Here is an 11,220-nt window from a genome sequence, read left to right as displayed (position 1 = left end):
ACATCAGAGGCTGCAGCAGGGGGCTGATCTGTGTCAGACATTTGTGAATACAAACAAGACCAGCACAGGCACCAGGACTTACATTATTGGGTTTTTAACATTATAGTCCAGGTGAACCTGGATGATGCCTTAACACAGATGGCGCCGCCCTTCTGGAGAGGAAATCAGATGTAGGCGGGGTCAGAGGGTGCGCTGTGATCTCGGTGGGAGGGAAGAGATACACTGACACCTCCAGGATGTTCTATAGGAAGTTCCTGGTACAAGATGAGCCAAAGCCGGCAGCTCTGGACCTGAACAGTGATCTGTGGGGGTCACTTTTTACCAGAAGAGTTTGGAAAGCGCCCCACACAGACCCCGCCCTGAAGGTCACTTCCAGCCTATCCCTGCCATGGACTCACCCTAGTGCCCGCCCTCTGCTGGAGGCCGATGACTGGAGCTCCTCCCCCATGGCTGCGATTGTCTGAAGTCAGAGTGTACCTTAACCCCCTCCTGACCGACGTCCGTCTATTAACGTTCCCCATCGGATTGTACGGAGATCATACAATCGGATTGTATGGTGTATAGGAGATCATAAATCGGATTGTACGGTGTATAGGAGATCATACAATCGGATTGTACGGTGTATAGGAGATCATACAATCGGATTGTACGGTGTATAGGAGATCATACAATCGGATTGTACGGCGTATAGAGGATCGTACAATCGGATTGTACGGTGTATAGGAGATCATACAATCGGATTGTACGGTGTATAGGGGACCATACAATCAGATTGTACGGTGTATAGGGGATCATACAATCGGATTGTACGGTGTATAGGGGATCATACAATCGGATTGTACGGTGTATAGGGGATCATACAATCGGATTGTACGGTGTATAGGAGATCATACAATCGGATTGTACGGTGTATAGGAGATCATACAATCGGATTGTACGGTGTATAGGAGATCATACAATCGGATTGTACGGTGTATAGGAGATCATACAATCGGATTGTACGGTGTATAGGAGATCATACAATCAGATTGTACGGTTTAGAGGGTATCATACAATTGCATTGCACGGTGTATAGGAGATCGCATTGTACGGCGTATAGAGGATCGTACAATCGGATTGTACGGTGTATAGGAGATCGCATTGTACGGCGTATAGAGGATCGTACAATCGGATTGTACGGTGTATAGGAGATCATACAATCGGATTGTACGGTGTATAGGAGATCATACAATCGGATTGTACGGTGTATAGGAGATCATACAATCAGATTGTACGGTGTATAGGGGATCATACGATTGGATTGTATGGTGTATAGGAGATCATACAATCGGATTGTACGGTGTATAGGAGATCATACAATCAGATTGTACGGTGTATAGGGGATCGTACAATCAGATTGTACGGTGTATAGGAGATCATACAATCAGATTGTACGGTGTATAGGAGATCATACAATCGGATTGTACGGTGTATAGGAGATCATACAATCGGATTGTACGGTGTATAGGAGATCATACAATCAGATTGTACGGTGTATAGGGGATCATACAATCGGATTGTACGGTGTATAGGAGATCATACAATCGGATTGTACGGTGTATAGGAGATCATACAATCGGATTGTACGGTGTATAGGGGATCATACAATCAGATTGTACGGTGTATAGGGGATCATACAATCGGATTGTACGATGTATAGGGGATCATACAATCGGATTGTACGGTGATTAGGAGATCATACAATCGGATTGTACGGTGTATAGGGGATCATACAATCGGATTGTACTATGTATAGGAGATCATACAATCGGATTGTACGGTGATTAGGAGAGCATACAATCGGATTGTACGGTGTATAGGAGATCGTACAATCAGATTGTACGGTGTATAGGGGATCATACGATCGGATTGTACGGTGTAGGACCCCCTTATTGGACGGATTAGGAGGGGAGATGTGATTGGACGATTATCTAGAACACAGGGTTTGGATGTACAGTAATAAGATGGGGGGAGGGGGAGATGTGATCTTATTGGTTATGAATCTCCATAAACACCATCCGATCCATCATCCAATAAGAGGAGACACCATTACACTAACTCCTCCCCTTCACGGCTAAGACACCTCCCTTCCCTCCTGTCATGAATGGTCAGGGGGAGGGATTGGAAGGAGTGGGCGGAGCCTGATGGAGGTAAGCAGAGACTAGTTCTCATGCAGGTCCGCTCCGCATGGTCACGTGACTCACCTCCTCACACAGACTGAGAATAACGGTCGCTCTACAAATAGCATTCCCGAAATGAATGAAGTGAATGTGTCGGATGTTTGTAGAGATTTTATTAAACACTTTTGAATAACAGATTTCCTGCAGGTGGAGGTGATTGCGGCTCCGTTGAGCGCCGGTCACACTCGCTCGCATAGGGTTGCCCCCTGACCGGGATTCACCCGGACAGTCCGGCTTTTCAATCATATGTCCGGGTATCAGACAGACTAAAACCCGGACACCTTCAGACCGGACTGTGGCTTGTCAAGTAGCTAAGTACCACAAGCTGAGTCCATAGGTGTGCACAAGGGCCGGGTGTGCCTGGGCACACCATAATCACCAGGGTTGCCAATTGTCTGGAGGGCTGGCTGCAGCTGTCTAAGCTGAGTGTCTATGACACTTTCTTTCACACTGCCCAGAGCCAGCACAGTTACCCCCCCCAATGGACAGGAGAGGAGAGAGGACTCGATCTGCTCTTCTCCTTCCTGCCCCCACCCCTCTGTGTTACAGGGAAGGTATGTGTGGCTGGGGAATGCGCTGATACATCATGAATGAAAGGTGCTGATGCCTGAGCCTGCTTCCTTGAGAGAGGAGAGTGAGCTCACCATCCACTGTCTGTAACTGAAGTCTCCCCCCTCCAAGTGAGAACACTAAGGTAAAGGGGACTTAGATGTAAGGGGGGCTCTGAGGACTCTGATGTAAGGGGTGCTCTGCAGACTCTGATGTAAGGGATGCTCTGCGGACTCTGATGTAAGGGGTGCTCTGCGGACTCTGATGTAAGGGGTGCTCTGCAAACTCTGATGTAAGGGGTGCTCTGCGGACTGAGATATAAGGGGTGCTCTGCAAACTCTGATGTAAGGGGTGCTCTGCGGACTGAGATATAAGGGAAGCTCTTTGGACTGAGATATAAGGGGTGCTCTGCGGACTGAGATGTAAGGGAAGCTCTTTGGACTGAGATATAAGGGGTGCTCTGCAGACTGTGAGGTAAGGGGGGCTCTGCAGACTGTGATGTAAGGGGGGCTCTGCAGACTGAGATGTAAGGGAAGCTCTGTGGACTGAGATATAAGGGGTGCTCTGCGGACCGAGATATAAGAGGCTCTCTGCGGACTCTGATGTAAGGGATGCTCTGCAGACTCTGATGTAAGGGATGCTCTGCGGACTCTGATGTAAGGGATGCTCTGCGGACTGAGATATAAGGGGTGCTCTGCAGACTGCGATATAAGGGGTGCTCTGCGGACTGAGATATAAGAGATTCTCTGCGGACTCTGATGTAAGGGATGCTCTGCAGACTCTGATGTAAGGGATGCTCTGCGGACTCTGATGTAAGGGATGCTCTGCGGACTCTAATGTAAGGGGTGCTCTGCGGACTCTGATGTAAGGGATGCTCTGCGGACTCTGATGTAAGGGATGCTCTGCGGACTCTAATGTAAGGGGTGCTCTGCGGACTCTGATGTAAGGGGTGCTCTGCGGACTGACTTATAAGGGGTGCTCTGCGGACTGAGATATAAGGGGTGCTCTGCGGACTCCGATATAAGGGGATCTCTGTGGACACTGATGTAAGGGGTGCTCTGCGGACTGAGATATAAGGGGTGCTCTGCGGACTGAGATGTAAGGGAAGCTCTGCAGACTGAGATATAAGGGGTGCTGTGCGGACTGAGATATAAGGGGTGCTCTGCGGACTCTAAAGTAAGGGGGGCTCTGCAGACTGTGATGTAAGGGGGGCTCTGCGGACTCTTATGTAAGGGGTGCTCTGCGGACTGAGATGTAAGGGGTGGTCTGCAGATTGAGATGTAAGGGAAGCTCTGCGGACTGAGATATAAGGGGTGCTCTGCAGACTGCGATATAAGGGGTGCTCTGCGGACTGAGATATAAGGGGTGCTCTGCGGACTCTGATGTAAGGGGTGCTCTGCGGACTGAGATGTAAGGGGTGGTCTGCAGATTGAGATGTAAGGGAAGCTCTGCGGACTGAGATATAAGGGGTGCTCTGCAGACTGAGATATAAGGGGTGCTCTGCAGACTGCGATATAAGGGGAGCTCTGCGGACTCTGATGTAAGGGGAGCTCTGCGGACTCTGATGTAAGGGGAGCTCTGCGGACTCTGTCATCCCCTTACATCAGAGTTCCCCTTTAGACCAGAATCCACAGCGTTTCCCCCTTAAAAAAGAAATGGCTGTGCTCCGCTGAAGTGTTCAGGTTTGGCTTGAAGAAAAGGTGACAACCCTAAGTGAGCCTTCTCTTCTCGGGTCCCTCGCCAGCACTCCTGACCCCTCTTCTCTGTCCAGTGCCTCCCAAGGGGGCACTTGTGTGTGCTCGCTCCCGAGACCCGCTGATGCATTCATTGATCCCTTCATTACTGGGTTTGATTGACAGCACTGGTGCCGCAGCAAAGCCAATGAGAAATGGAGGTGAGGGGGAGGGAGAGCTACAGACGTGCGTAGCGCTGGATCAACTGAGGGCTCAGGTAAGTATAAGGGGGTAAGGGGGGGGGGGGGGGTGATACCTAAACATTTTTTACCTTAATGCAGGCATGTCCAAAGTGCGGCCCCTGGGCCATGATTTCGGTTTTAAACGGCCCGCCTGTTTTTTTGGACATACATATCTTTTGTTGCCCCCGACGATCTCCCAGCGCCGGGGCAGCAAAAGATGTATATGCCTTGGAAGGGACAGGGAGGAGGCGGGACCGAGCGCCGTACACACACAGGGGAATTTGCTGTTTACGGGCAGCCTCTGTAATAGGAAGTCCCGTCTCCGGCACTGCCATTGGACGACTGTTCTGTCCATCAAAGGAGGCGGGACTTTCTATTAAAGAGGCCATGTAAACAGGATATTCTCCTGTAGGTAATCTTTGGTGCTCGTCAGTGCATTCCTGGCTATGGTGATGCATTCCTGGCAATGGTGAGTGCATTCCTGGCAATGGTGGGGGCATTCCTGGCAATGGTGGAGGCATTCCTATGGTGGGGGCATTCCTGGCTAGGGTGCATTCCTGGCTATGGTGGTGCATTCCTGGCTATGGTGGTGCATTCCTGGCTATGGCGGTGCTTTCCTGGCAACAGTGAGTGCATTCCTGGCAAAGGTGGGGGCATTCCTGGCAATGGTGGTGCATTCCTGGCAATGGTGAGGCTGCAGATGGGCACTGACCATTATTTTGCTTCACAGTTCTTTAATGCAGCGCCGGCTCCTGACGAGGATGCACTTTATGTTTTTGAGAATTAATATTCCTGAAACCACAGTTGGCTTTTAGGGCTAATTTTGCTAAATTCTGGTTTCAGTACCTGTCTGGCTGGACTGCACTGAGTTCTCCTTGGCTGCAGGTGTCGCTGTCACCGCCGGCAAGTGGTAGAACGCAGTTTAGCTGGGTGTATTGAGTGGCACGTTTTCTCAGAACCAGCCCAGTGGGAGTGTTCTCCTGCTGTGCACTCTGGGAGGTGGTATTTAAGGTACTGACATCACGTGCTTCAGGGGGTTCTGGGCCAGAAGAGATTTTCTGTCTGTTTTTGTCCTGGACCTCCTGACCAGCCCTACATGGCCCTCCTGGCATGGGGTGCGGATCCATGCAATTCCAAGTCTCGGGGCTGGATGGCCCATGGTGAAGTAACTGCAGGGACAGGCCTGAGTGTATATCGAGGCCTGAGGATTCAAAGGTGGTCCGGTGCCGTCTTATCTAAGGAGAGGCAACTGGAGAAGCATCTAGGGGAGGACTCTTCAGGAGAAGGCCATGCAAGAGGCTGGTTTCTCTGAAGGAGCCTGGAGGCTCAGTTGAAGGACACTTCATGGATCTACATTCATACGGTATCGCCGGACCGGCTGAGAGATACTGGTACCGTATGATAGCTCTCTAAATTTGTCTACGTCCCTCAGTTACATTTAAGTCAGAGACTTTTCTCAAGTGTTCTACATCCAAGTCTGTGGGAGAGACTTTACTTTATTTAACACCCTACCGGCTGCTAAGCCTGGTGAGAGGAGGTCTATCCGGAGGTTGTGAGAATCCGGCTGTGGTTATTCTCTGGATTTCTTCCTATTTTTGCAGTCCAAAAGTACCTGAACTTCCTCCTAACCTCCTTTGGGCCACCTACCACGGGAAACCCTAGACCAGTGATGGCGAACCTCGGCACCCCAGATGTTTTGGAACTACATTTCCCATGATGCTCTTGCACCCTGCAGTGTAGGTGAGCATCATGGGAAATGTAGTTCCAAAACATCTGGGGTGCCAAGGTTCGCCCTCACTGCCCTAGACAGAGACGAGGTCAAGAAGGTAACGATAAGCCCAATAAAACCAGCAGCTCCTTCGGGGGTCAGTGCTACTCTCCTCTCCACCCTGACTCCTCCTCCCCTCACCCTGACTCCTCCTCTCACCCCAACTCCTCCCTTCACACCTCTACCCTGACTCCTCCCCCACCTCACCTCTCCACCCCGACTCCTCCTCTCACCCTCCACCCGACTCCTCCTCCCCTCACCGTGACTCCTCCTCTCACCCCTCCACCCTGACTCCTCCCTTCACACCTCCACCCTGACTCCTCCTCCCCTCACCCCGATTCCTTCTCCCCTCACCCGACTCCTCCTCCCCTCTCCACCCCGACTCCTCCTCTCACCCCTCCACCCTGACTCCTCCCCTCACACCTCCACCCTGACTCCTCCCACTCCTCCACCCTGACTCCTCCTCCCCCTCACCTCTCCACCCCGACTCCTCTCACCCCGACTCCTCCACCCCTCACCCCGACTCTTCCTCTCACCCCGACTCCTTCTATCCTCACCCCTTCACCCGACTCCTCCTCCTCCCCCTCACCTCTCCACCCCAACTCCTCCTCTCACCCCTCCACCCTGACTCCTCCCCTCACACCTCCATCATGACTCCTCCCACCCCTCCACCCTGACTCCTCCTCCCCCTTACCTCTCCACCCCGACCCCTCTCACCCGGACTCCTCCTCCCCTCACCCCGACTCCTCCTCTCACCCCGACTCCTCCTCCCCTCCACCCCGACTGCTCCTCTCACCCCTCCACCCCGACTCCTCCTCCCCTCACCCCGACTCCTCCTCCCCTCACCCCAACTCCTCCTCTCACCCCGACTCCTCCTCTCACCCCTCCACCCTGACTCCTCCTCCCCTCACCCCGACTCCTCCTCTCACCCCTCCACCCCGACTCCTCCTCCCCTCACCCCTCCACCCCTACTCCTCCTCCCCTCACCCCGACTCCTCCTCTCACCCTTCCACCCCGACTCCTCCTCCCCTCCCCCCGACTGCCCTCATTCATGAACTAAGCCGTAATTCCATCAGAACCCCCCCCCCCCACCCTATTAGTTTTGTAGCAGCCCTGCGGATTGCGCCCCAGTAGGTGGAAATGAGGGGACAGAGAAGCCAGCGTTGTATGAGATCACATTTATCTTTTCTTCAATGAAAACACATTTGTCCCATGCGGAGGATTTATTTTATGGTGTGTATATTTCCTCCTCGGGGTTCTCACCCCACTACATAGAAATGGAAACATTCAGGAGGAAGGAAGGAGATTCCGCTTCAACGTTCTTCCCGGATCAAAGCCAACCGTTGTCCGTAAACACCGTCCGTAAGTCCTTCTGCTCCTGTTCTGTGAGCGGGAGAAGAGGGGAGCGGCAATGTCCTCCATGATACCCAAACCAATCCATCGCCCGCTTCAGGCCCGGGATGCCGAACCTGCGGGTCACCTGACCCAAAAGGAAGAGAATTCACCAGAGATATGAGATTCCTCCATCAATACAGGATAAAATATACAGGACATCCCCCAAAATAAGAATATCAGCAGAAAGCTCATTTATTTCAGGAATTCAATTCAGAAAGTGAAATTCCCGTATTTTATACAGATGTGTTACAGAGTGATAGATTTCACGCATTTCTTAGAATTTTGAGCGAGTGACACCCCAAAACTAAGAAAAAAAATGTTTTCTAACATAAATTAATAAAATGTTTATTTTCTTTATTTATTTTTTTATTAAGAGAGTGTTGTGTGCCCAGAAAGTCCATGGACTGCGCTCCAAAATAAATCCTTTCTGGGTTATAAGTAACCAGGACATGGCACTTGGTGTATGATTGAAATCAGCGAGTGTCCACACTGCCACCCAGTGGTCTCTCTCTATAACTGCACCCGGATACATAGAATTACAGCTTTGGAGGAAGTTTCCTGTATACAGGAGCATCTCATAAAATTAGAATATCATCAAAAAGTTCATTTATTTCAGTAATTAAATTCAAAAAGTGAAACTCCTATATTTTATACAGATGTGTTACACACAGAGTGATAGATTTCACGCGTTTCTTTCTTTTTACTTTTGATGATTATGACTTACAGCGAGTGAGACCCCAAAATTCTGTATCCCAGAAAATGAGAATATTACATAAAACCAATAAAAATAAAGGATTATTAATCCAGAAATGTTGTGTTGGTGAGAAGTCTGTCCATGTACAGTATAGGATGCACTCAATACTTGGTCGGGGGCTCCTTTGGAATGAATTGCGGCATCAATGCGGCGTGGCACGGAGGGGATCAGTCCGTGGCACTGCTGAGGTGTGATGGAAGGTCAGGTTGCTTTGATTGCGGCCTCCAGCCTCGTCTGCATTGTTGGGTCTGGTGTCTCTCATCTTCCTCTTGACAATCCCCCTACAGATTCTCTATGGGATTTAGGTCTGGTGAGTTTGCTGGCCAATCAAGCGCAGTGATCCCATGATCATGTGACCAGGTATTGGTGGTTTTGGCAGTGTGGGAGGTGCCAAGTCCTGCTGGAAAATGAAATCGGCATCTCCATAAAGCTGGTCAGCAGAGGGAAGCGTGACGTGATCCAGAATTTCCAGCTAGAGGGCTGCGCTGATTTTGGACTTGATAAAACACAGAGGACCAACACCAGCAGATGACGCGGCTCCCCAAATCATCACCGACTGTGGAACATTTTGGAAATCAAGGTCCCAGAGTCTGGAGGAGGGGTGGAGAGGCACAGAGTCCAATGGACATGAGGTCCGGTGTGAAGTTTCCACAGTCGGTGATGATTTGGGGAGTCGTGTCATCTGCTGGTGTTGGTCCTCTGTGTTTTATTAAGTCCAAAATCAGCGCAGCCCTCTAGCAGGAAATTCTGGATCACGTCATGCTTCCCTCTGCTGACCAGCTTTACGGAGATGCCGATTTCATTTTCCAGCAGGACTTGGCACCTCCCACACTGCCAAAACTACCAATACCTGGTCACATGATCATGGGATCACTGCGCTTGATTGGCCAGCAAACTCGTCTGACCCAAATCCCATAGAGAATCTGTGGGGGATTATCAAGAGGAAGATGAGAGACACCAGACCCAACAATGCAGACGAGGTTTGAGGCCGCTATCAAAGCAACCTGACCTTCCATCACACCTCAGCAGTGCCACGGACTGATCCCCTCCGTGCCACGCCGCATTGATGCCGCAATTCATTCCAAAGGAGCCCCCCGACCAAGTATTGGGTGCATCCTATACTGTACATGGACAGACTTCTCACCAACACAACATTTCTGGATTAATAATCCTTTTATTTTTATTGGTCTTATGTAATATTCTCATTTTCTGAGATACAGAATTTTGGGGTGTCACTCGCTGTAAGCCAAAATCATAAAAAGTAAAAGAAATTAAAAAATATGATCAAAATCAAAACATTTCTGATCAAAATCATAAAAATTAAAAGAAAAAAAATGCGTGAAATCTATCACTCTGTGTGTAACACATAATATATATATATATATATATATATATATATATATGAGTTTCACTTTTTGAATTGAATTACTGAAATAAATGACCTTTTTGATGATATTCTAATTCTATGAGCTGCTCCTGTGTACAGGAAACTTCCTCCAAAGCTGTAATTCTATGTATCCGGCTGCATCCACCTAGGTAAGTATGATTCTTAAAAAAAAAAAAAAAAAAAAAAAAACATACATCTCTTTTAATGCGAGTTCTAACAATTTAAATAAACTGCCCACTAGATGGCGCTTTTTCCCTTTCTATACAATCACACACAGGAGCGGGCGGGGGATCACATGCGAATAGGACAGGAACCGCACCGCTCATTGCTCAAATCACATGCAATTCTTTGCAGTGTGATATCCACCCATTTTTTTTTTTTGTATTGATGTAAATCGCACCGCCAAGTATTGGTACTCCGTATAGGTGAGTACTTGTGTATCAGTACTCGCCGATAAAAAAAAAAATGGTATCGGTGCAACTCTAATAAGCTTGTATAGAAATACAAATGACTGGACTTTATACAAGGTTATGTTTAAGGAAGAGGAAATATGGAATCTAAATGAGTTTTGTATTCTCCCCTTTTATCTTTTACTTCTTTTTCTGTTTTTGCATCTTTTTTTCTCTGTCCATGAAAATTAAAAAAAAAAAAATTTTAAATTAAAAATTAAATTAAAAAATTTTTAAATTAAAAAAAAAAAAAAAAAAAAAAAGAAGGAAAAAAATGAAGCTTTTTGTAGGGACCCTGTAGTGGTCCTTGGCCTAAATGTAGTGCTGCTGGGCTTGTAGTCAGCCTGAGCTCTGTTGATAGTTCTGCTTTCTACAGGTTCTCCTGGATCTCAGTGTTATTGATTGCTTCTGCCTGCTGTTGGGGGAACGTCCCCCGGCAATAGCGAAAGGAGATCTGATAACCTGAGATATGAACTTCTGAGGTCAACCACTAGGAAGATGTATTGCCAATGGCACATGCTGGGGAACGGTATAAATATTCGGGGTGACCGTGAAACAAGTTCTTGTCTCCCAGACTTTGCGGAGGGAAGGGGCGTCCATTGCTGCTGTGTGTTCCCGACCCCCCGGGCTTGCTGCCTGGGGAAGGTGTGTTGTCCCAGTCTGGGACCTGCTGGAGTCTATATCCAGGATAAGTGGAACAGGAAGGCAATTGTAGAACCAGGAGTGGAACTTCATCTGCTGAAGAGCGTCCTGGAGAGCTGGGTGGAAGCCACTACTGGTGGGC

General features: G+C 49.1%; 1 protein-coding gene across 1 annotated transcript in view; it reads right to left on the bottom strand.

The window, feature by feature from the left end:
* Positions 1-7,614: 7,614 nt before the first annotated feature.
* HOGA1 (4-hydroxy-2-oxoglutarate aldolase 1) overlaps positions 7,615-11,220 on the bottom strand; it is a 77,670-nt gene continuing 74,064 nt past the window's right edge. The window contains 1 exon segment of the mRNA XM_077455705.1: positions 7,615-7,931. Coding sequence (XP_077311831.1) covers positions 7,782-7,931 — 150 coding nt within the window. The 3' untranslated portion in view covers positions 7,615-7,781.

The sequence above is a fragment of the Lithobates pipiens genome, unplaced genomic scaffold (genome assembly GCF_037356315.1).
Source record: "Lithobates pipiens isolate NorthernLeopardFrog02 unplaced genomic scaffold, aLitPip1_a1.2 Scaffold_25, whole genome shotgun sequence".
Lineage (NCBI taxonomy): Eukaryota > Metazoa > Chordata > Amphibia > Anura > Ranidae > Lithobates > Lithobates pipiens.
This window is presented reverse-complemented; position numbering and strand designations above follow the sequence as displayed.